General features: G+C 49.4%; 1 protein-coding gene across 1 annotated transcript in view; it reads right to left on the reverse strand.

Annotated features, from left to right (window-relative positions):
- Positions 1–3,729: 3,729 nt before the first annotated feature.
- The window catches only part of DSP (desmoplakin), a 46,968-nt gene continuing 24,815 nt past the window's right edge, over positions 3,730–25,882 (reverse strand). Inside the window, 17 exon segments of the mRNA XM_051855854.2 lie at positions 3,730–4,574; positions 4,577–7,637; positions 8,539–10,833; positions 11,514–11,612; positions 12,494–12,601; positions 13,033–13,116; positions 13,959–14,121; positions 15,477–15,670; positions 16,898–17,036; positions 17,456–17,622; positions 18,589–18,815; positions 19,401–19,602; positions 20,283–20,409; positions 22,712–22,866; positions 24,204–24,356; positions 25,186–25,311; positions 25,673–25,768. Coding sequence (XP_051711814.2) covers positions 4,390–4,574; positions 4,577–7,637; positions 8,539–10,833; positions 11,514–11,612; positions 12,494–12,601; positions 13,033–13,116; positions 13,959–14,121; positions 15,477–15,670; positions 16,898–17,036; positions 17,456–17,622; positions 18,589–18,815; positions 19,401–19,602; positions 20,283–20,409; positions 22,712–22,866; positions 24,204–24,356; positions 25,186–25,311; positions 25,673–25,768 — 7,581 coding nt within the window. The 3' untranslated portion in view covers positions 3,730–4,389.

The following is a 25,882-nucleotide window of genomic DNA, read 5'->3' on the forward strand; positions in this document are numbered from 1 at the left end:
CCAGCGGGGGGCCGGCCGGTGGCGCTGCAGCCGGCGCACCGCGCTGATCCGATGGCAGGAACCAGGTGCTTCTCCTGGTCTTCCATGGGTGCAGGGCCCAAGCACCTGGGCCATCCTCCACTGCACTCCTGGCCACAGCAGAGAGCTGGCCTGGAAGAGGGGCAACCGGGACAGAATCCGGCGCCCGATCGGGACTAGAACCCGGTGTGCCGGATTAGCCCATTGAGCGTGGCTCCGGCCCCCTTTTACTCTTAAAATTGCCTTGCCCAACTTCGTTTTTGAATTGTTACCGCCAGTAAAGACAACGATGGCCAACAACATTGCATATCTAGTTGGAGTCCTGAGCGCTGCTCTTTATTCCAGCTTCCTGCTAACAAGCAGCCTGAGGAGCAGTGGTGAGCGCTCCGGTGGTTGGGTCCCTGCCACCCATATGAGAGACCCTGATTGAGTTCCTGGCTCCTGGCTTTGGGCTGGCCCAGTACTAGCTTTTGCCGGCATTTGGGGAGTGAACCAGCAGATGAGTGATCTTCTCTGCCTTACAAATTAATAAAAATAATTTTTAAATAAAGAAAAAAATGGGTCTATATTTTGGGTTTTTCTTGTCATGACTCGCTAAACAATCTACTTACGTGGCATTCATTGTATTAGGCATCATAAGTAATCTAAAGATGATTTAAAGTATAAGGGGAGGTGGCAGTGCTGTGGCATAGTGGGTGCCGGTTTGTGTCCTGGCTGCTCTTCTTCCAATCCGGCTCACTATGGCCTGGGAAAGCAGTAGAAGATGGCCCAACTGCTTGGGCCCCTGCACCTGCGTGGCAGACTCAGAAGAAGCTCCTGGCTCCTGGCTTCAGTTTGGCCCAGCTCTGGCCATTGTGGCCATTTAGGGAGTGAACCAGAGATGGCACCCCTTTCTCTCTCTCTCTCCTTCTCTCTTATCTGTAACTCAGCCTCTCAAATAAATAAAATAAACCTTTAAAAAAAAAAGTACATAGGAAGTTGTACTTGAGTTACATGCAAATGCTACAGCATTTTATAAAAGGGACTTGAGCATCCACAGACTTTGGTATTGCCCACTGGTAATGAGGGACAATCGTAGCACTACTCTCAAAACGAAAAATTGTGACAATAGTACAGTCAGTACCATCAAATATGGAAGTGGGCCGGTAGCTGCCAGCAGACGTGGGTTAAGGCATGAGTTTAGAAGTCATATATTCATACTGCTGCCATTTCCATGGGTAGTCAAATTGTCTGAAAATGTGAGACTAGTTGTAGATGTGACAAGCTGACTCTCATTGGATGTATATTTCCCTTTTCTGTGATGCACTGTGTATGTCAATCTACCCAAAACTCAGCCTGAATTGGGTCAAACATGTCCTCTCTCCAGGACACAGACCTTTCTTCTCAAATTAGGTAGTTCGTGGAGGCTAGTAAAGATTTGTCAGTTGATTATACTCCGTTGCTATTATTTAAACCTGAGGAACTGCTCACTGATGTCACTAACATGTTTAATCATCATATTCATGGAAAGGCTTCCAGACCCGTTCTAGGTAGAGCTGTTATGGACTGAATTGGGTCCCTTAAAATCTGTACATTGCAATCCTAACCCATCATGTGCAATGTGACTGGATTTGGAGATAAGCCCTTAAAGAGATCATCGGAGTTAAATATGAGGTTTTATGCATGGGGCCTTAACTTTGCAATGAGAGACACTAGAGTGCATTCTCTCCCATCTCTCTCTGCATACACACAGAGGGAAAAAAACGCAAGCATATCAGAAGGCAGTTATCTACGAGCCATGAAGAAAAGTTCCCCCTCCCCATGGGGCTGTGGCTGTGGGCGTAGCGGCTAAAGCTGCTGCCTGCAGTGCTGGCATCTCATACAGGCGCTAGTTCAAGGCTCAGCTCCTCCACTTCTGGTCCAGCTCTCTGCTAATGCACCTGGGAAAGCAGTGGAAGATGGCCCAAGTCCTTGGGCCCCTGCACCCATGTGGAAGACCTGGAAGAAGCTCCAGGCTCCTGGGTTCTGATCGGCCCAGCTCCGAACATTGTGGCCATCTGGGGAGTGAAATAGCAAATGAAATACAGCCCCCTACCCCACCTCTCTGTAACTCAGCCTTTCAAATAAAATAAGTAAATCTTAAAAAAAAAAAAAAAAAAAAAAGAGGCTTAAAAAAGTCTCATGCTCTACTAACTGGAACCTACTTAAATAATAATTTTTTTTTTTTTGGACAGGCAGAGTTAGACAGTGAGAGAGAGACAGAGAAAGGTCTTCCTTCTGTTGGTTCACCCCCCAGGTGGCCGCTACGGCCGGTGCTGTGCTGATCTGAAGCCAGGAGCCAGGAGCATCCTCCTGGTCTCCCATGCAGGTGCAGGGCCCAAGCATTTGGGCCATCCTCCACTGCACTCCCAGGCCACAGCAGAGAGCTGGACTGGAAGAGGAGCAACTGGGACAGAATCTGGCGCCCCAACCGGGACTAGAACCCGGGTGCTGGTGCCGCAGGCAGAGGATTAGCCTAGTGAGCCACGGTGCTGGCCCTTAAATAATAATTTTAAAAAACTCTCCCCAGTATTTAGCCATGATTGTTCCCTAACCTTAGACTTCTAGCCTTTGTGTTCTCCACTCTGTCCGAAGCACCTTGTTATGGCAACTGGTGATAACACATACACCCTCCCGGCTCTAGCCTGAGACACACCATTTCCCTGACAAAATGTATTGCATTTTTCTTCTTCCTTTTAGGTTACAAGGGCTATTTTTGTACCATGTGTTTCCAGCAGGGGCTCCACGGCTTCTGGAACAATGCATGGCATGCAGACGTCGGCACTCACACTTACTGAATGAAATTAATTTCAAGCCGTCTAAATTAGGAGTGAGGTGTGAGAACAGGCGAGTTGAGGATGAAATGAGTGCTCTGAAGGAAAACTGGCCTGTTCAATAACAGTGCAGTGGACTTCCGGTCTCAATGCCAAAAACCCCCGATAATTGAAGTATTATCCCATCTTGATGGCCTTCTGGATTCTTACAAGTAGTATTTGATTTGCTTCCTTCTTTTCTCTCTGCACCATGTCTTTATTGTATGAACACACGCTGCTGGCACGTGAAAGCTGATTGCTTTATGCATGTCTTCTGGCCCCTTCTATCTGGAAATAACTTGCAGTTAGGGAGCGTCTACATTCCACTGAATTTTTGTAGTACCTAGCTCAATACTCAATATCATAGGTATTCAGTAAAATGTTAGATTTAATGACAAATTTCTGAGTTTCAAAAATTTATCTTTGATTAAAAGGAACACTGCCATCCAACAGAGAACCAAGAATTCTCCTGGAATCCTTTTCATAGATTGAAGAACAATTTTTTTTTCCCTTAGGGGACAAATTTAAACACTTTCTATTCTGAAGACACCCGAAAAAGGAATTCAAGTCATTTTTACGGCTTTTTTTCTTCAAGGCTATGAAGCTGACTTTTGCCAATGCTACTTGACACTCACTGTCCAGAATAAACTAGGTTGCCTATATGTACAAGCTCATTTCTAAGGAAAGTGTACAACATACACTTAAGAAACGCTAGAAGAACCAACTTCAAAAGACCTCCTTCTAGCAAGAATTCTGAACTAAAATTGTTTAAGGTCTTTAACAGGTATTTAGTGAGAAAGTGGTTTTAGATCTATTTTAAATTAAAACCGGCTGCAAAATGCCCTTGTATGGGCAACCTAATAAATAAAAACACAAAAGCTTCAAAAGTCTAAAAGTTTATTGCCAGAATTGCAAACTTCACAAAGATACCTTTTTAAAGTACATAGACAATGTCAAGCAAAATAAACAGAAAACTTTGACCAAAGAAAAGCAAAGACTGCTGCTATCATGCACATATAGTCAAATTAATACCAAACCAAACAAGTATATGAAAGAGTGTATGGGTTATACAATCCACATTCTAAAACTAAAAGACTCACTCTAAAATGCTTGGGTTTGGGGTGGGCTGGGAGGGGGTGTAATTTTCTCTTAATATAGAAAATGAAAATATTTAGATGAGCAACAGAATGACTAAAATCAGTGATCAGTTTTTCTCTCCAGGAATAGAAATTCTGTCCCCAAAAAAGCTCAAGAAGTGACCAGAAATCTAAACAGAGAAGAAACAAATTTTAACTTCAATTTGTGCTATCCTTACAGCTGATCATCATTTCACACACACTACAGCCAAGCGTACTACATCAGATGAGCTAAAAAGATGAAACAGCCTTCGCTATGTGATTTCAAGCACGGCTATGTTTTCTTGAAGCACAGGAAGTTCTACCACTATATCGCAAGCACCAGGTTCTCTTATTTTTATTATCTAATCAAGTGGAAACTCATAGAAATGAGGCCAAAGACACAGCAACCTTTTGCAAGACTACTAGTGCCCTATAGAGCTACTGCTGAAGGAGTAGGAGTAGGAGTAGGAGGAGTTTCCCGTGGCGTCAAAGCTTCCTCTCCGGGACCCGCTGCGCGACCGGAGCGCGATCCGGAGCGGGATCCGGAGCCGGGAGCCCGAGCGGGAGCCCGAGCGGGAGCCGGGCGCGGAGGACATATTGTAGGGGCTGGCAAGCCCTTGGACGACACGGAGGCGGCTTCCAGAAGGCGCAGCCCGGTGATATCCTCCACCATGGAGCGATTCATGGCATCCCTGTAGGAAATCTTTAACTTGGTTTTGGGGCAGGTGAGGATTTTGGCGTAGCTGCTGGTGTCTTGCAGCCTCTGGGCGGCTCGGCCGTCGATGAACCCCTTGCGGATGGCTTCCTCCGTGCTTATCCTCCCATGCACTTCCGGGTCAACGAGGCCGCCCGTGAGGAACTGGAACTCCAGGAAGCGCTGCCCCGCCTCGTAGGGCAGCCATTTTTCCTTCACCGCCTCCGCCGCCGACATCTTCTTCTTCCCCTTCACGCCCTCGAAGCCAATGAAGGCCTTCTGCGCGGGCTTCAGCCTGGTGGCCATGTCTTGGTCGATCAGGCCCTGGGCGACGGCGTCCTGCAGCGACAGCTTCTGGCCCGTGGTGGGGTGGATGATGCCGCCCGTGCACGCCTGCGCCTCCAGCAGCCTCTGCCCCGTGATGCTATCCACGATGCCCCGCTCTATGCCTTCCGTGATGGAGATCTTCTCCAGGTTCTCCGTGTCGAAGATGGCCGCAATGGGGCTCGACTCCTCCAGCGGATCGGACAGGGAGCTGCTCCTGATGGTCAGATTTCGGACGCTGGAAATGGTGGAGATCTTACTGACGGACTCATGGCGGGAGCTGCTGAACACGTCGTCGCTGATGCTCCCGCCCACGGCGCTGCTAGCGCTGACCCCGTTTTTCAAGGAGATCATGTCAGCGAACTGGGTGAGGCTGAGGCTGCCAGATCGGTACTGATCGAAGAACTTCCTGTCGACCAGGCCCTTGTCAATCGCATCCTGGATGTCATACTGACTGCCTGTCTTCCTGTCGACCAAGACCACCCTGGTGGAGCCGTCTGACCCAGTGATGGTGATCTCCTCCCACTCGCACTCCTGCTCACAGAGCTCTTTGAAGGTTTCGTAATCAATGAGGCCTTTCTTGTAGGCCTCCTGCACGGACATCTCCTTGTTGGTTTCCGGGTCCACTATGACCACCCTGCGCTTGCGCAAGGTGTTCTTTTGCGACGTCTGCACCTGTTTCTTCTTTTCTTTCAGGGGCAGAAGACACAGCCCTGTTTCCTCATCCTTGATGCATCTTTCTTTGAGTTGCAGGTATGTAAGATTTTCTTCAGTGTTGGGATCAAAAAATCCTTTTGTATCATCACTTGGGTCTGAGAGAATCTCACTGAGCTCCTCATTGAAATAGCCCCTCTTGTACGCCATGTCCACCGGTAAGCGATGGCTCTCCTTCGGATCAATAATCCCGCCGGTTGCGATCTGCGCTTCTAGTAAGCGGATGCCATGGCCCTTTTCGATGAGTTCCTTGTTCATGGCTTGGAAGAGAGAGATGATGTTTCCCGTCTCGGGGTCGTTGTACCCAGTGACAGCTCGCTCTGCAGACAGGAGCTTCTCTTTGAACTCAATTCCCACCAGACCTCTTTTGTAGGCTTCCTCCACGGGTAACCTCAGGTTGCTCACGGGATCCACGATAAAGCCAGTTGCGGCTTGGGCTTCCAGCAACTCCAAAGCCGTCCCAGGTCGGACCAAGCCAATTTTCATGGCCTCATAAATGCCAAGCTTCTGTTTTGTGGTCTCATTGTATATGCCTGCTATGCAGCTTGAACCCTGGAGGAAGTCCTTAATCCTCTCTCCGACCTCGTCGTAGGAAATCGCACCCGATTCCAGTTCATTTACGGTGGACGGTCTCAGGATGCCGGAATCCACCAGCTCGGTGACGGTCACGGGTTGTCTGATTCCTTGGAAGGACATGCTTCTCTTCTGTACTGACAGCAAGAGCAGGCCCGTGTGGGGCTCGATCCTGCACCGCTCCCTCAGCTGCAGGTAGCTGACCTTCTTTTTGGTGACTGGATCCACAAAGTTTTTCTGACTGTCTCGGGGATCATTCAGGGACCGATACACATCTCTGTCAATCAGCCCACGGGCCAGAGCGACATCTTTCGGCAGAAAGACACTGTTCACAGGGTCTACGACGCCCCCGGAAGCAAGCTGGGCTTCCAGCAGGCGCATTCCAGTTTCCCTGTCAATCAAATTTTTCTTGATGGCTTCCGAAACAGATACTGTCTTGCCTGAAAATGGGTCATCGAAGCCGGTGATGGCTTTCTCTGCTGTATAGATTTGCTGCCGGTCGTCAAAGTCGATGAGGTCCCGAGCGATGGCATTGTCCACGGTCAGTTTCTCGTTCCGATGGGGATCGATGATGCCGCCAGTAGCTGCCTGGGCCTCCAGGAGCATGACCGTGGACTCTGGGCTGATCAACTTCTTTCTCTTGGCCTCTACCAAGGAATACTTATCCTTGGGAGAGGCAGACGCCCCCGCGATGGCCCCTGCACCCCGAAGGAAAGGCTGGATTTCAGAAGCAACCTCTTCCACCGACTTCTTCCCTTTCAACAGTTTGTCCAGGGTCGTCTTGTCAATCAGCTGGCACTCGTAGAGCTGCATGGCCGTCACCTTCTTCCTGAGCCCGTCAAACACCAGCTTGGAGGAGTCGACGGTCCACTCGTACTCGGTCTGGGTCTCGCGATGGGACCCGTAGGGGCGCTGCCTGAGCTTATCGATCTCCCTCTGCAGGCGGGAGCGCTCCGTCTCCAGCTGCGACTGCGTCTCCCTGCTGGAGTCCTCCAGCTTGCGCCTGCACCTCTCCTCGATCCGCTTGATCTCCGCCTGGAGCCGTTCGATCTCGCTCCGAAGGCTGTTCTTCTCGCGCTCGCTCTTCTCCCTCTCTGACTCTATCTTCCGGATGGCCTCCTCCTTGCGGGAGTACTGCGTCTTCCACTGATTCAGGTCGTTCTGGATTTGCTGTTTCTCGCACTCCAGGCGCTGTTTGACCCTGGCTTCGGCCTCGAGCGTTGCTTTGGCGCGGTTCAGCTCATCCTCCAGCCTCTGCAGCCTGGCCTTGTCTTGCTCCAGGACTTTGATTTTCACCAGGAGGCTCTCTCTCTCCTGCACTACCTGAGTGCATTGAGTCTTTGATTCCTGAATCCTGTTAGATGCCTAGAATTTAAAAAGAAAGAAAAGAGAAAAAAATAATGCTTTGATCATAGCATGACTACCACAATTTAATCTCTTCCTATCTTTAAAAAAAACAAACATGTATAATTATCTTTCCTGTTTTTTCTGGATATATTGTTAGTTATCTTATGGATTCATGGAAAAATTCTGTAGATTTATGAGTATTTGCCACTCTTATAAGTGGCTTCATACTTTAGATTTCCATAAAGGAACTGTTGAACTGTCTTATTCTTAATCATTATGCTTTAAAAAACATGGGGAGTTTCGTCATCCTACCTGCCCTGAACCACATCTCACCAGCCATAGCTATTCTACCACATTTAATAAAACAATACACATATACACAGGTATACACACACCCCACCCAGCCCCACACAAATATTGTCTACAGAGGTCAAATATATTAGAAATTAAAAATTATTTTTATATTAGGAGTTAAAAGACGGCAAAACCAAGTAAGAAACACATTAAGGTCATGATGAAAAGAGAACAGGAACGCATGCAGGAAAATCATCTAAGCAAGCAAGCAAGAGTGGTTTTACATGGCATAAGGGAAGTCGCAGATCACTAGACGAGAGCTGTCTTCCCGAAAGAGTGGGACGTTAGGAGGACGCGATCTCACATCCCAGACTTTCTTAAACGCGCAGCCAAACATGCTGCATACAGGTTGGCCCTGGAAGCAGTGGCAGAACAGAAGGGCAAGCCAAGCCAAGCCGTGACGTCATCGTAAAGCGGTTATCTGGATTACGGCAAGCAGCAGCAGAACAGAAGGGAAATGAGGACATGCAGAGGCATCCATGTGAGTAGCAAGAGCACAGTTCAGCTGAGAGTGCACTACGTCATCTGACAAACAGTGAAGCTGTGATCAAATATTTGTGAATACCTCTAAAGCCTGCTTTTGGAATTTCTCAATTTCCTGTCTCAAATTTTCCCTCTCTCTCTGTAAATCATTAAGCAGGCCCTGCAGCTCCAGGGTTCGGTTGTTGCTGATCTGCAGCTGGCTCCTGAGCTCGGAGATGGTGGCGTTTTTGTCGCTGTCCGCCTCGCTCCGGCCCCGCCGCAGGTCGTCGTACTCCAGCCTGAGGTTCCGCAGCTCTTCCTCCAGCATCAGGTGCTCCTTGGTCAGGTTCTCCGTGAGCGACTGCAGCCGCTCGATCTCGATTTTGCTTTCGTTCAAGCTTCGGCTTTTATCTTCTATCGCCTTCTGGAAGTGCTCGTTCCTCAAGTGAGCCTGTTTGACGTTCTCCTGTTCCTGGAGCAGCTGCCGCCGCAGGGCCTCGACCTCGGAGGAGAGCCTCCTCAGATCCTCCTGAGCCCTCTGCCTCTCCCGCAGGTGGCCATCCGACACGTCCCTCTGCTGCCGGAGCTCGTCCTCGCTCCTCTTCTTGACAATGGACGCCTGCTCCAGCTGCTGGGTCAGGCTGGTGATTTTGACGGCCTGCTCCTTCAGAGACCTCCGCATGGCCTCCAGCTCCTCGTCCAGCTTCTTCCTCTTGGCAGAGTCTTCCGAGGCTGCCCTCTTCAGCCAGCTGAGCTCCTCCTCCACCTTCTGCTTCTGCACCTGCAGCTCCTTCAGGGAGCCCTGGAACCGCGCGATGTCCTGGTCCTTCACGCTCCTCTCCTGGGAGACCCTTTCGTAGTCGAGCCGCAGCCGGCTTAGCTCCTGCTCCTGAGCCTTCAGCTTGCCCATCGCCTCGGTGGCGCTGCTGTTTGCTTTCTGCAGATCGTACTGGACCCTTTGCAGTTTCGCGTTCTCCTCCTCCAGGCACTTGCGTTCGTTGGTTTCTTTGTCGATCAGCTGTTTTAATCTTTCGATCTCCTTGTTTTTGTCCTGGATGGTCTTGGCAGCATCGTCGAGGGACTGCTTGTAGCGCAGGCTCTCTTCCGTGCGCATCTGAGTGACCTGCCGCAGCTCCACCTCCAGCTGCTGTTTCCTCTGCGACATCTCTGAGCCGGTCGCCTTCTGCTGCTGCACGTTCTCCTCCACCCTGCGGAGGTTCTCGGTGGTCTGCGACAGGGTGGTCTTCAGCCTCTTGATCTCTTCCGACAAGCTCCGGTTCTCTCGGGTCAGGGTGTCTATCTGTGCGCGGTAGCCGCTCGTGTCCTCCTCTTTCTGCATGGTGAGCTGGTGGATGGTGGTCTTGGTGATGTTGATCTCCGTCTCGAACTGGTTTTTTAAGCTAATGATCTCCTCATCGTAACTGTTTCTTACCTTACCAAGTTCATTCTCATATTCCCAGCGGCGCCTGGCCTCCTCCTGGAACTCAGCTTTGAGTCTCTCGATCTCCTTGTTTTTGTCCTGGATGGTCTTGGCCGCCTCCTCCAGGGACTGCTTGTGCCGCGCGTTGTCCTCCGAGCGCTGCTGGATGACCTGCTTGAGCTCGACCTCCAGGTGCTGCTTCTTCTGCAGGATCTCGGAGCCAGAGGCCTTCTGCTGCAGGGCGCTCTCCTCCGCCCGCCGCCGCTGCTCGGTGGCCTGCAGGATGCTGTCGTTGAGCCGCACGATCTCGTCCTTCAGATCGCGGTTCTCCCTGGACAGCCTGTCCAGCTGGTTCCTAAGATTTTTGGAATCGTCCTCTTTTTGCATGGATATCTCCTTGATGGTGGTCTTCGTAATGTTAATCTCTGTTTCATACTTGTTCCTTAAATTACTCATCTCCTCATTATAGTGGTTTCTTACCTTTGCCAGCTCATTTTCATATTCTCTCTTCCGGGCGCCCTCCTCCTGCAACAGAACCCTCAGCCTCTCTATCTCGTACTCCTTCTCCTTGATGGCTTTCTCAGACTCCAGCTTCTGCCAGCCAAGGCTCTCCTTCTCGCTCTGCCTGGCCTTCTGCAGCTGGTCATAGTCGCTCTTCTGCTGGTCGAATCTGTCCTCCATGGTCTTTCTCCTTCTCTTCTCGTCCTCGATCTCGTAAGTCAGCCGGGTGATCTTCTCATTGAGCTCTTTGATTTGGCCGTAGCACTTGTCGAGGTTCTGCTTGGCTGACTTGCCGTCCAGCTCCGCTTGCCTCTTGAGCTCCTCCAGGCTCACGAGCTTCGCTTTGAACTGGGAACACTCTGCCTGGTATTTCTGCAGGTTCTGATCCAGGAATTTGTTCTTATTGCAGTTTTCCGAATTGGCATCTCGGGCCAGTCTGAGCTCCTCTTCCAGAACCTCAATCTTGGTATTTTTCAGCTGCGGAAGGGAAAGCAGGAATTATGTTGCGCTCACACCACAAGAAAGCGGCAGCTCCCCCCTCCTCCCAGGCCACTGTGCACACTTCTTTTTCCACACCCACACACATGTGTAGAGCGTGATCCAAGGAAAAACTAACTGCTAGACAACAACTCGAGAAATCTGGATCCTCATGGTCATTTTTCCATCAGTTGCTGGTTGGCCTGATTTTAGCAAATGATATATCCTGCTTGAGTCTCAGCTTCCTGATCAGTAAAATGAGGTAATTTCATGCGAGACCAAAAGCTTATGGCTCCACATCTGATGTTCCTTTTATGTTATAAAGTAAGCTTCCTTAGAAACTCTCACTCCACTATTAGAAATGAAGAGTAAATTGGGCAAGCATTCACCATGGAAGATTTAAATCCAGCCAGCCCAGGATATGCCTTTCCAAATTTTACACAAAAGACAAAGCAAATTAACTGCCATTTGATAACGATCCCCGAAATCCACGTAAGGCAGTCTTTTGGAGCACGGGCCTGATCCTTGACTTAGGAACAAACTGAATTTTATACTCGATATTTAGAGGACACACAGTTGTAACTGTATGTCTAAATTTTCCTTACAACAAGACAACCAGAATAATATTCAATCCTCTTTTTGTTTCTTTGGTGCACCAAAGAAATATGGAAGGGAGTTACCTTCAGGTCCTCTAAACTCTTCAGCATCTCACTTAAGAATCTGTAATAGTCACCAGATCTTGTCAGTAGCTCTATGTACCGAGCATGGATGTCTGCAGCCTGGAAGAAAAGGAGAGGAAAAATTAATTAATCAAATCAGATCAGATCAAATCCCCAAAAAAGTTCACTTTGGCCAATTTTATTTTTGTAAAAATAACATAATAGTAACATTATTATAATTTTTTTAAGATTTTATTTATTTATTTGACAGACAGAGTTACAGACAGTGAGAGAGAGAGAGAGAGAGAGAGAGAAAGATCCTCCCTCCATTGGTTCACTCCCCAAATGGCTGCGCCGATCCGAAGCCAGGAGCCAGGTGCTTCTCCTGGTCTCCCATGGGGTGCAGGGCCCAAGCACTTCGGCCATCCTCCACTGCCCTCCCGGGCCACAGCAGAGAGCTGGACTGGAAGAAGAGCAACCAGGACTAGAACCGGTGGCCATATGGATGCCGGTGCCGCAGGCGGAGGATTAGCCTAGTGAGCCAAGCGCCGACCCCAACAGTCTAATTTAAGGAGTAAATTCCCCACCTTTCTAGAATGTGCTAGTTCTGAAACCTAGAGGTACAACACAACAAAGGCCAAAAGCTTTGCATTCCTTCCTCGGCACTGGCTTGCTTCCTGCAAGCCCGTCTGACAGGTGATGTCCTCTGACGTCCGTGGGAAGACGCTGTCATTCTATATATTTTCCACTCTCTAGAGGTCTCCCCCCACCCCAAGCAAGAAACCTCAGCCGCATTCTGCAACATATAAATGATACACTCAAGACTGCCACTGATCATTCCCTGAGAAGTACCACATGACGTGGACTCAGGAGGCAGGGAGCATAACCGCCAAATCTACTTGAGGGACGGAGTCCAAGACTGTAGGGAAAACAGGCAAGAGACAGGGAAAAGAGGAGACTGAAGAAGGCAGACAGCAAGAGAAGCGCCATGACACACGTACCTCTTGCATGATCACCCCAGACGGGGACTGCACCATGGATCTCTTGATCGGTATGTTAAGCAGAGTTTCCAGTCCTGACGTGTATGACGCCAGCTGGAGCTCGTAGTCCTGCGGAAGAACAGAGTTAAGGGAGAAACAGCCTACGTGGGCCTAAAGGAGCCACTCACATCGAGAATGCCACAGCTTTAAATCAGCACACTGTATGTTGAAGAACCGACCCCAAAGGCTATAATGTGGCACTACTGTCCCATGGCTAAAATGACACTGTACAACCAAGCCATACATCTTTGTATGCTAGTTAGAGAATTCTGACACACCACTCCACCAGTCTAAAGACTAGCCTGTTCCCATCAACACTGTCAACAAGCAATGAAGTCAAGTTCGTGGATGACAAACGTGACTGGTTTGTTTCAGAGAGAACATATAAAAAGCCATAATCGCTGTCCTCAAAAAGCTTATCAGCTCTGAAGATACTCTGAAATAATGCAGCCCATAATATTCTTGATGAAGCATCAACATTCTTTGTGAAACCAACATACCTTAATTGAATTTGCACAAAGCTCAGCAATTTTTTGTACTTCTTCTGACTTGTCTCGTTTGCCAGATATTTCATTGTGCAAGTTCTAGACAAAAAAAAAGAATATATTTGTAAATGTTTAAGTATACAAATATTTTTAAATAAATATGATTTTTGCTTATTTCCTACGATTGAGTTTGTCCTTCGATTTGTTACTACCTGTACTGGTCTCATATTCTCAGTTACAGCTTAGCAAACAGAAGGCAACTCTTCAGTTTCGTTTTATCTAGAAGAGGCTTCTTCCTAATCGGCACTGCTGCCGGGTGCTCAATTTACAAAGATAACTTTATTATAACATAAGAACAATGTTACATTTATACACTGTACTTTTTTAATGTTCACAATTGCATTTCTTTATAAATATCTCAATTACTTTTCCTCTGGACATTCTTTAAACATTGACAACATGGATGGATAATATAAATATTCATCATTTTAAACCTGGGTACTGGGGCCAGCACTGTGGCACAGCTGGTTAACGCCCTGGCCTGAGGTGCCAGCATCCCATATGGGCGCTGGTTCAAGACCTGGCTGTTCCTCTTTCCATCTAGCTCTCTGCTATGGTCTGGGAAGGCAGCAGAAGATGGCCCAAGTCCTTGGGCCCCTACACCCACGTGGGAGACCCGAAAGAAGCTCATGGGTCCTGGCTTCGAATCAGCACAGCTCTGGCCATTGCAGCCAATTGGAGAGTGAACCATCGGATGGAAGACCTCCCTCTCTCTCTCTCTCTCTCTCTCTGCCTTTCCTCTCCTCTCCCTGTGTAACTCTTTCAAATAAATAAATAAATCTTAAAAAAAAAAAAAACCTGGGTACTGCTGTAAACACCAAGGGAAACACAGTTTACACTGAGCTAACTTCAAAACAGCTGTGGAACAAGTGGGCTTATACCTTCTGCTCATTCAAAAACCGCATGACGGTGTTGGAATCCCCGAATTTCATGGATTCTAAGGAATCCTGGCGGCGTTTGGCGTCATAGAGCCACTTGCAAAAGGCTTGGTAGTTATCGCGGTAATTCCTCAGTTGCTTGATTTGTTTCTCCAAGTCCCATAACCTGGGGAAAACACAGATAACAGAATTCTGGAAGCACTGTTACTATTCCTGTCACGTACAGTTACCCAGAAATTCTACCTGGTGCACACCCAGGCGAAGTGCAAACATCTGCCCACACAACAACTTATGCATGAATGTTCCCAGCAACAATATTTACTCCTGGCCCCCAAATGGACACAGCCCAGGCCACCTATCAGCTGTGGAAAGCATTCACAGCATGCGGTATAAACAAACAATAGAAAATCATCCGGTCATTAACAGGAATGAAAGACATTCAATGAGAAAGAAAATAAGTCCTGAAACACACTACCACATGGATGAATCTTGGAAGCCTTTTCCTCAGTGAAATAAACCAGTCACAAAAGGCCATACACGATGTGAGTCCACTTACATGAAATGTCCGGGAATAGGCAAATCTACGGAGCCAGAAAACTGACTGGTAACTGCTGAGGGCTAGGGGGTTGTGAGCTAATGGAGAGGGATTAGTACTGGGTACCAGCTTCTTAGGAGGATGAAAATTCAGGTGGTACTGGCAGCTGCCTGATCTGAATATAATAAAACCCACTGAATTATATACTGTAAGCAGGTAAATTATATGGTGTGTGAGTTATACCTCAATGGAAAAGTTTTCTGGAAACACCGCTAAAGGGGCCAGCATGGCTAAGCCACTGCTTGTGATGCCAGCATTCCCTGTGAGCACCAGTTCGAGTCCCGGATACTCTATTGCTAATCCAGCTCCATGCTAGCTAAGGGGCCTGGGAAAGCAGCAAAAGATGGCTCAAGTACTTGGACCCCTGCGACCCATGTGAGAAAGCTGGATGGAGCTCCAGGCTTCTGGCTTCGGTTTGGCTCTGCCCCGGCCATGGTGGCTGTTTGGGAAGTGAACCAGCAGATGGAAGCTCTCTCTCTCTCTCTCTCTCTCTTCTTCACTGTCTCTCTCTCCTTGTCACTCTTTCATATAAATTAAAAACAAAATAAAAACATTTTAAAAAGCCACTGCCAGTAAAAACGCAATTCAGGAGTTTTTTATGCTTTCATTTGCAATAAGGCTTTTCTTTTATCTAAGAATTCATTTTTATAAAACTTCGGGAAAAGCTCACTCTAAGTAGCTGTGCCTTCCAACAGTCATAACAAGAGCTTACAGGGTACCAAGGAGCCTGTTTAATGGCTCTCGATTGTTTCCAGAAGGTTCTGGAAGACTACCACGATACAATCTCTGATTCAGAGCTGCCCAGAGGCAGTCCATGAGAAAAGCAACCCTGGGGCAGCCGTTGGGCGCAGTGTGTAAGATGCTGCTTGGGACGCCCTTACCCGCTTGACCACCACACGGGGGCAAGCGGGGCGGGGCTGGCGCACCTGTAGTCTATCTGCTTCTCTATCCGCTGCCAGCGGTCCGTCAGCTGTGTGACTTTCTCGCTGAACTTGCCCAGGTCCAGGTCGTACAGCGGATACTGCTGTGAAGTCTGAGAGTGGATCTGCTGGGCTTTCTGCAGCTCCGTCTTCATGGTGGCCAGCAGCGACTTCTTCAAGTTCAAGTCGTTTTTGATTTTCTGCGAGAGTAAAAAGACACCATTCGTATTTTTAAGTGACAACAATCAATCCAGGAAAACAGAGTCATTAGATTGCATTTCCCAGGATTTGTTGTAATAGTCCTGTTTAAAAAATAGTTCCTGTTTAAAAAACAAACAAAAAAGATTCAGGAACAGCGCTGTGGCATAGTGGGTAAAGCCGCTGCCTGAAGTGCCGGCATCCCATGTAGGAGCCATTTCAAGCCTCGGCTGTTCCTCTTCCAATATAGCTCCCTGCTAATGGCCCGGGAAAGCAGTGGAAGATGGCCCAAGTACCTGGGCCCCTGCATCCACATGGGAGACCTGGATGAATCTCTTGACTCCTGGCTTTGGCCTGACCCAGTGCCGGCTGGTGCGCCCATTTGGGGAGTGAACCAGCAGACGGAAGACCTCTTTCTCTCTGCAACTCTGACTTTCAAAATAAATAAGTAAATAAAAAGATGCAATGTGTGAATTACTTGGAGAAATGCTAACATGTCACGTTCCACCCCCAATCCTATTACGTCTATCCAGATACTCAAGGTCCTTGGAAGTCCTGCAGTAGGTAGCAGTTCCACTCAGCGCTCCCCAGACGAATCCCATCAGGAATTATTTGTCCCAACACGAGAGGACAAAGAGTTCATGGAAAATTCAATTCAAAGATTTATTAGAATGCAAAAAAAATCTGAAATTCATGCATTTTTTTCTTCATAAAACACACTGTCCCCAGGCTTTCTGAAAGCCCCTCATATGCATGGGTTTCAGCATTTTTTCCTTTTTTTTTTTTTTCTCTGAAATAAACTTATCTTTTAAGTCTGTTTTCTACAAACTTTCTGACATCACTCACAGTTCCTCTAACCTGGTCTGGAAAATGGATTCAGGGGATGATGACTGGTACCAACCATACATGCCCAACGAACCCGGAAACCTTCACAACTCCCAAAAACCTAGTGAGGCTTCTAACTGGGAACTGAGTTTCCTGTAAACTGGCCACTGACAGAGAGACAGGAATCTCTCATCTGCAGGTTCACTCCCCAGATGCTGCTAAAGTTAGGACCGGGCCAGGCCACAGCGAGGAGGCATCACCTGCTGCCTCCCAGGGTCTGCATCAGCAGGAGGCTGGAGTCAGAAGCCAGAGCCAGGACTCAAACCCAGGTACTCTGAAGTGGGATGCAGGCATCTTCACCACTAGACCAAATGCCCGCTCCAGATCGCAGCCTTCCAAGTTACCTTCAGTCCACAGCGGTAGGCTTCCACTTTATCCAGGTCCAGGCAAACAGTTTCCTCTTCGGTGAGCCTGGCTTCGTAAACCTTCAGCATGTCTTCAGACTGCAGAATGGCTTGGAGCAAGGCTCTAACTGTGCACAAGCTGGAACAAGCAGGAACAACATTGCCAGTGACACAATTAGACGGGGAACCCTCGGCTCTCACCACTATTAACGGACAGACCCATTAGAGCCGATGAAATTTTATTTTGCCTATGTTATGAGCTGCAGGAGCGGTATCCTTTTCCTCTCTGTCATGATGCAGACATTTCGCACTCCCTGGGGCATTAGAAGGTATGGCCCTAGGAGTAGAGCTCACTTCTAGGATGCACTAGACTTCAGCATGGTGGGATTTACCGGAGACTAGAGGACATTCTCTCGAAACCACAGAAGAATGGAAGTAAGTCACCAGGAAAGAGACCAACAATCACGCACGCAGAGCGTTTATACTGCATGCAAAGGACGTCTAACGGGAGCGAAGCTTGCGAAAGGCAGAGCACTGAGGCGGGGCCGCCGCGGTCACCTGTTCAAGTAGCCGTCGGTGACGCCGTTGATGTTTTCCAGTTTCTGAAACAGCCCGAAGACTTCGTTCTGCAGGTAGCAGTACTTCTCGGAGCCTCTGAAGTTGGCCAGCATATCTTTCAGCTGGTTGAGGACCTCGGCAAGTGCCTGCGAATCGTTCTGCACACTCTTCCGAAGGAGGGGAGAGGTGTGATTTCTTTTTAGTGAATAAATTTCTGACGTACAATACGCCACTTCAACAGACACAGCAAAATGACTGCTACAGGCGAACACGTTAACGTATCCGTCACCTTCCATAGCTGCCTTGTGTACCCTCTGATCTACACCTCCCCATCCTCTCTGTCCTCACTGCTGGCAGCCACCACTTTGCCCTCTGTTCCTACACAGTGGACTTTCTTTAAGATTCCACACATGCGTAGGCTCGTGGGGTATTCGTCACCTGGTGCCAGACTTATTTCACTGAACACAACATCCTCCAGGCTCGTCCGTGTTCTTGCACGTGGAAGTACCTCCTTTTTCAAGGCTGAATAGTACTCCACTGTGGTGTGCGTATGTGCCACAACTCACACAACGACACTCATGAAGTAGCTCTATGAATCTTAGGATCATTTTTTACCTTTGAAAATCCTACTAAATGTCAAGGATTCAAGAAAGAGAGGCAGAACTGACCCTTTGTTTCTTACTGGAGAATGGCCCTCTTACTTAGACCACCTCACTCGGACACTCCAATGTGGCACACCGGACACGGCTGAGCAGAGGAGGTGACACACCTGGGCCACGTCGCGGCTCTGCCGATGGCTTCTGGACCTCGCCCCACCAACCGAATCCCTCCATGTCAGTTCCCGATCTATAAAGGCAATTCCACCTCGTGCCCCTATCAATCTAACGCTCGTGAAAACTTTTGAAATAAACAAAAGGAGAAACATACAAAGGACAAATGGCTGAAAAGTAGTCTGACCCACAACCCATCAGCAAGGGTGGCTTAACCCCCTCCTGAGGACCTTCGACAAATTTGGAAACGGGGGGGGGGGGTGGTCCTGCCGGAAGTCCGTGTCCCTGAGGGTCGATGTTGCTCGCCTACAGCACTTCTGTTCGCTTGCACGTGGACCAGGCCAAGCGTCAGGCGGTGCCTACCTTGAGCTCGTTGATCTTCACTGTGATGTGGTGTGAGGAGCCCTGGTCGGTCAGGAGGAGGTTCCTGAGGGCCATCCTGCCCTCACAGTGCTCCATCTGCCGGCGAATCTTCTGCAGTTCCAACAACATCCACGTTTCCTGCTTGTCATTTTCTCGGTTGGCTTCAATGACTTTGTTATGGTTGACGTCTTGGCAGGAACCAACGTGGGTGATTTCCGTTGTGGTCACTGCACAAACAAGTGAGGACCACAGAAATCAGAACTCCTGGCTGCCAAGGGCGCTAGGCCTCCAACATCATCCACACTCCCTAGAAGCATACCTACTCTTTTGATTTGGTTCTGAACTTGTAATATACATACAACTGCTGTGACTCAGATGGGGTCTGTCCCTAAGAGTGCCTGTGCTGGGGCTTGGTTGCTAGTGTTACAGCAAGAGGTGAAGAGTGGTGGAAATGACTGCGGGTACCAACCCCAGGGAAGGGCGGAAGCCCCTCTCTCAGCGGTGGGTTAGGTCTCTCGAGAAGGGGTTATTATACAGTGAGGGCACCAACACTCCCAGCCCGTCCTGCCTGCAGCCATTTCTCTTTCTGCTCTGCAAGCTAAGATGCAGCTGGAAGGCCCTCACCAGAAACCAGGCCACGTGGACTTCCCAGCCACCAGAATCCTGAGCCCAAGAAACTTTTTTGTGACAAATCACCCAGCTTTGGGAATTTGGTTCTAGCAACACGAAGAGGGGTGCAAACAATACCTTCCAAAGGAATGGCTCGGAGGCTAGTTTTACACAAAGCATTGAGAGAGCTGGCCACAGCTGACCTGTCTGGTGCTGGGGGTGGCCTGGGAGCTGGATGACCAGGGTCTGGTAATGTTTCTGGGCGTCGGTGAACTGGGACTGTATCTTCCGCTTGTCATCGTCCCCGAACATCTCTGAGCCTTGGCTGTTCCTGATGAACTCTTGGTAGTGTAACTCGAGGTCGGCGATCGTCTTCATGTAGTCTTCCTGCCGCATGGTTTTCAGCTGGAGGAAAAGCACAAAGCAGGCACGTGCGGTTCGCGATGTGTCACCGGCTCTGCAGTGCCACCAAGAACAGCCGGCTGGAAAATGTCCCCACGAGACCGGGCTGGAGGCGACACACATCGGTGGCCCGCTACAACATAAAAGGTCTTGGAGCGTCTACACCTTGCTCCTCAATGCTTTCCAATTTTCTCCCATGGCGTCTCTTCTTCAAATGAAACACTATCTGGAAGGCCCGCACACAAAGCTGCTCTGGCTAATGAGAAAAAAAGGGGGCTCAGGGGCCTCAAAACATGCCCACTCTGTGCCCCCTCCTTACATTTGTTCATTCCTGTCACCCCGACAGGACCCTGGACCTGGGATTCTTCAGACCACAACTTGAGAGCCACGGATTAGAACAACTAATGCTTTGGGGTGTCCCATGAATGTGACCCCACCTTCTCCCATGAGCACCAGAAATGGTTTGTGACCAAACTTTCCCCCTGCAGCCAACAAGAATTAGAGGACCCACGCCGCTGGCTTCTCAGCTCATGGTAATTAGTGCTTCGCGTCCTCTGCTCACCAGCCCCGCGCCGACTCCTCCCGGTCTCTGCGAGAGGGGCCCCCACCTCCAGGAAGGCTGAGCTCTCTCCTGATGAGATGCAGTGGCGCACTGCAGGCAGCCGGGGGCACTGAGGACTCACCTTGGCAATGGTCATGGCCCTGATCTTCTCAATGTCGATCATGCAGTAGTGCCAGGACACCAGGCTCTTCATGTTGATGTACAGCTGGTTCCAGAGGGCCAAGATGGCCTCATAGTACTGCTCAATCCTAGGAGGCACAGAGGGACAGGGTGCTAGAACCAGACAGCCACGCCTCACCGCCCGCAGGAAGCCGGCCACGCTTACAGCAATCCCTAACAAAGCGACAGGCACAGGTGCGACTTCCGAAACTGTTAGCATCCGTACCCCCCAGAAGTGATCTCAAGCGTATGTACAATAGTCTCGATCACTCAGGTCATTCTGGCTGCAATATGCGGTGGATTTTTTTTTCCTGTTTTATTTCTCAGCAATTTTTCATTGACAGAGGCCTGAGGCAGGGTGGCAGGGGCACCGGTTGTGTGTAAGCGACAGCTCAGGGGGGTTTTCCTCGCTATGCCATGTGGGGTTGATGATTCCCATACAGAAGGTTTAACAAGACCTGTGGTCAGAAGCCTGTGAAGTGAACACCCTGCCTACGGAAGAGCGCACAGTCATATGGGAGGCATTGATAATGTGCAGCTCCATGTAAAAGGACTCATTTTCTAGGACTTCAAAACGCACTTTGAAAAGTAACTTATATTTCAAGGGTACTTCAAAAAGTCTGTGGAAAATGGAATTAAAACCTAAGTTTATTTTGGTGCCAAATTTTTTTTGAAATCCATGTATAGTTTTTTCATGATATGCATTTCCATGAAATTTTTGAAGGTTTTGCTTATGCATGGATTTTTTTTTTTTTTTTTGACAGGCAGAGTGGACAGTGAGAGAGAGAGACAGAGAGAAAGGTCTTCCTTCCTTTTGCCATTGGTTCACCCTCCAATGGCCGCCGCGGCCGGCGCGCTGTGGCTGGCGCATCGCGCTGATCCAAAGCCAGGAGCCAGGTGCTTCTCCCGGTCTCCCATGCGGGTGCAGGGCCCAAGCACTTGGGCCATCCTCCACTGCACTCCTGGGCCATAGCAGAGAGCTGGCCTGGAAGAGGGGCAACCGGGACAGAATCCGACGCCCTGACCGGGACTAGAACCCAGTGTGCCAGCGCCACAAGGCGGAGGATTAGCCTAGTGAGCCACGGCGCCGGCTATGCATAGATTTCAAATACGTTTGCAACAAATAAACTTATCTTTTAATTCCATATTTTTATAGGCTTTTTGAAGTAGCCTCATATTCTCTCCAGTCATCCTACACAGTCAGGTTTTCTTTTAATACATTTTAAAATTTTTATTATTTATTTTTCTATTTTTTATTTTCTCTCTCTCTCTTTTTTTTTTTTTTTGGACAGGCAGAGTGGACAGTGAGAGAGACAGAGAGAAAGGTCTTCCTTCCGTTGGTTCACCCCCAATGGCCGCTGTGGCCGGCACGTTGCACTGATCCGAAGCCAGGAGCCAGGAACCAGGTGCCCACAATGCAGGTGCAGGGCCTGAGGACCTGGGCCATCCTCCACTGCCTTCCTGGGCCACAGCAGAGAGCTGGACTGGAAGAGGAGCAACCGGGACTAGCACCCAGTGCCCATATGGGATGCCGGCGCCACAGGTGGAGGATTAACCAAGTGAGCCACGGTGCCAGCCCTAAAATTTTATTTATTTTTATTTACTTGAAGGCACAGAGACACAGACAGACAGGCATAGATCCTTCCTCCACTGGTTCACTCCCCAGTTGCCTGCAACAACTAGGGATGGGGCCAGGCCACAGCCAGGAGCCAAAAATTCAACAGGGGCCACCCACATGGGTGGGAGGGACTCGAATACTAGAGGCACCATCTGCCGCCCCCCAGGGGTGCACTATCAGGAAGCTGGAATCAGAAGTGGGGCCGGGACTTGAACCCGGACACTGATCCTATACGCAGGTTTCCCAAGAGGTGTCTTAACCCAGCGCCCATGGCCAGATACTCTTTCCTACCCTCCGACAATACCAGCGTCTTCAACACAGAACTCGGGGACACAGAGAAGCTAACGGTCACAGGTTCCTTTTCAGGAGGCCATTCTGGTAATGAACTTCTCTTTTTTTCACTTTACAAAAAATGTATTGTTTTTAAATTATTTATTTGAAAGGCAGAGAGAGACAGCGACAGAGATCTCCCATCTGCTGATTCACCCCCGCCAAATGCCCACAACAGCTGAGCTGGGCCAGGTCGGAGCCAGGAATCAAGAACACAATCCAGGTCTCCCACAAGGGTGGCAGAGACCCCACCGGCTGAGCCACCGCCTGCTGCCTCCCGGGTGTGCACTGTTAGTTGGACGCTGGGATCAGGGCAGAGCTGGGACTTGCACACAGGCATTCCAATGGCACCTTAACCTCTGCAGCAAATGTCCGCCCCCTGCAACCATCTAAAATTCCTCCCGCCCTTCACGCCACGGCTACGGAGAGCGCCGCCAACGTACTTGCCAGACAGGTCCACGGCCAGCGGGTTTGGGGGAGGAATGATGAGCCCGACGGAAGGCACCAGCATGTCCACGCCGCCGGGGCCCGTCACGTGCCACTTGCTGCGCTCGTGGTTGTCCTTAAGGATGCACTCGTCCCCTTTGTGCACGACTTTCTGGAAGGCAAGCAGCCTGCGGGTCAGCCGTGTTCGCGGGTGCACGCGTCGGGATTTATTTTTTTTCTCAGAGGAAGAAACAGAGATGAACACGTGCCAACTGCCGGCTGCTGGCTGCACAACCCAGCGACTCCGATGGTTTAACAACACACGTGAGGCTGAGAGGTGCGGGAAGAGAGCCGCCTTTTACCGAATTAGGAGAAGCGTTTTGCAAAGAAATCAGAGGGGATCTACGAGTAAAGGGGAGATCCTTCCACAGAGCAAGCCTCCTCCAAGCCTGTTGCTTTTTCTGCGAATTAAACATATCCGGCTCCAGTGAGTCTCACTCATTTGCTCTAAAATTTTAAAATCAAAACCAAAACATTCTGGTATGGGTCTCCAGAAAAACAACTTTCTAAAAGTTAACTCCAGCACGAGATAGCTTCCTCCAGCGGCGACCTGAACCTTGGCGACCGTCTTCGCTCATAGACTGCACCAAGCCTGCCTGCGGAGTATTTTTTTTTTTTTTTTTTTTGCCTGCGGAGTATTTTTATCTCCGTTTCAGCTAACTTCTTACTCATTCTTCTCCTTCCATGCGACTTCTGACAATATTTCCGCCCAGTACGATAGATTCCATTGTTTTCTAAAGTTGATCTTTATTGCTTTATAAAACGTTTATCTAACGAACAGATCACATTTTATATTTCTGAGTTCTCCCTGATTTAACAGGCGCTGTGCAAACCATGTAATTCCTAGAAACTGGTTTCCTTCTTTACAAAATGCATGAGTTTCCCACAGAGGCTGCGGAATCGGTGGGCGTGGCTACTGTCTGGGTTCTAACGACACGCACTGCCCCGTGACCACGTCATTCCTCGTCTCTTTTGTCAGACAGGTAAAGGTAAGGGTGACCACAGGCACAGACGCTGGATAAGCAAGAAGAAAGAAGTATTAAGCTTTCCAAAGAATGTTTTTTGGAGCTCATAAAGCAACTGTGCTAATGATTCAGAATGGTTTACTGCTTCATCTATAAAAGACAAGACACAGACTCTGTTGCTTATGGTCACCTGGGGTAAATCCAGCTCTCTTGATTCACAAGAATCTGTAGGTAAGGGATGGGGAACGTCAACCCACAGGCTGTATAAAGCCCCCCAAAACCTTAGGCTCTGGCCCTGCCAAGAGAGTCCACAGGCTGGACTATCAGTGAATCTGCAGCAGGCTCACTTTTAGGTTAATAGCTGTGTACGGCCCGTGAATGATGTTATAAATACCCAGACGGCCCTGGGCAGAGAAGAGGCGCCCCACTCCCGCTATGTCAAGCAGGGGGCAACTTCTGCATCACCCTGAACCGCTGAGCGCACCTGGTCTTGTTTGTAGTCACAGAGAGCCCTGAGGATAATGGGTTTGTTGCTCCTGTAGTCTGGGTTGCGTGGTTTCAGCTGCACAATCTTCTTGGACTTGTTCACCAAGTTCTGCACCTGACGCTTGTATTCCAGAATTTTCTCCCGCTCTTTCTGCAATTGCAAAGAAAACCGCAGTTCAATGCCGATGCCCTGGGGATCTTCAAACAGCATTAACGTAGATACTACAACCCTGCAAACTAAGCAGTGCTAGAGTTGCATTACAGGTAAAAAAAAAAAAAAGCCACAACGTTGTCAGCAGGAAATATGAGAACCTTTCCCAGCAGGCCTCTCCAGGAGCTCTGCAGCCATGAATCAAGTGGGCAGAAAGAACAGCCTTGTTTAAAAGGACTACAGCGATAAAGCACGCTTTCCCAGAGGGATTGTCCTGCTAAGTAATCAGTGTTCTCTCCATTGTTGTTCAGAGCCATTTACCCCACACTGAGGCAAAAGGAACTCCCTCTAGTGGTCAAGGACAGAAAGTTCATTTTAAGAAAAGCCACTTAATGGGCTGGCGGCTATGGCGTAGCAGGTACAGCCTGCAGTACCGACAGCCCATATGGGCACTGGTTCGAGTCCCAGCTGCTCCACTTCTGATCCAGCTTTCTGCTATGGCCTGGGAAAGCAGTAGAAGATGGCCCAAGTCCTTGGGCCCCTGCACTCACATGGGAGACTTGGAAGAAGCTCCTGGCTCCTGGCTATGGATCGGCCCAGCTCTGGCCATTGTGGCCATTTGGGGAGTGGCCAGCTGATGGAATATTCTCTTTCTCTGCCTCTCTGTAACTATGCCTTTCAGATAAATAAATAAATCTTAAAAAAAAAAAAAAAAAAGGGAAAGCCACTTAAATACTATGGGGGGGAGAGCCTCCTGCTTGGGCTGTGGGCGGCACGGTGCACTGGTGCCCGTCGGCAGTGTGAGCCGGGCTGGGGAGCGCTGCGATACCTCCAGCTCCTTGATCTGCTCCAGCAGGTGCTGCAAGGGCATCTTCTTGTCACAGGGGTACTTCTTCCTGATGGAGTCCTGAAGGCCCTTCAGGTAGGCTTCGGTCGACTGCGCCTCTTCAAAAAACTGTTGGGGAAGAAAGCAAGGCCCAAGTTCAAAGTGATGATGACGGCAACAGCACTGAGTGGACAAGCAGTGCAATAAACAACATCCTCTGCTGGTTCTGTTCCAACAACTACCGTCCCTAGGTCGCTCTTTGGCAGGTGGCTACAGGGAAAGCTCGGGGTAGGAAGAATTTACATCAGAGACCGCAGGAGACCAAGAGGGACTGGCCATCGGGCTACAAATCTATGCTCCTCTAAAGTGAAACGTGAAAAACAGGATTCACGCGATATTGTCAAGATTTTTTATGTCAGTGCTGTTTAAAACACATTCAGAAGGTTGGTGAGACCTCGAAAACAACAAAACTATTATTAAGTATAAACACCTGGAAGTAGGCGGCGTTTTCCTTGAGGTGGACATCGATGCACTTGGTGATCTGCAGAATCCAGCTCCACTGCGTCTGGAGAGTGTCCATGTAGGCCTGCAGCAGGGAAGCACCAGCAGGCTCACCCACGAGGCCGGGCAGGGGCTCCGAGGAGCACGCGCCCGGGCAGGCGGGGGAGCCGGAGCGAAGCTCGGGAGAGCCCTTGATCTG

This window comes from Oryctolagus cuniculus, chromosome 5 (assembly GCF_964237555.1).
Source record: "Oryctolagus cuniculus chromosome 5, mOryCun1.1, whole genome shotgun sequence".
Classification (NCBI taxonomy): Eukaryota; Metazoa; Chordata; class Mammalia; order Lagomorpha; family Leporidae; genus Oryctolagus; species Oryctolagus cuniculus.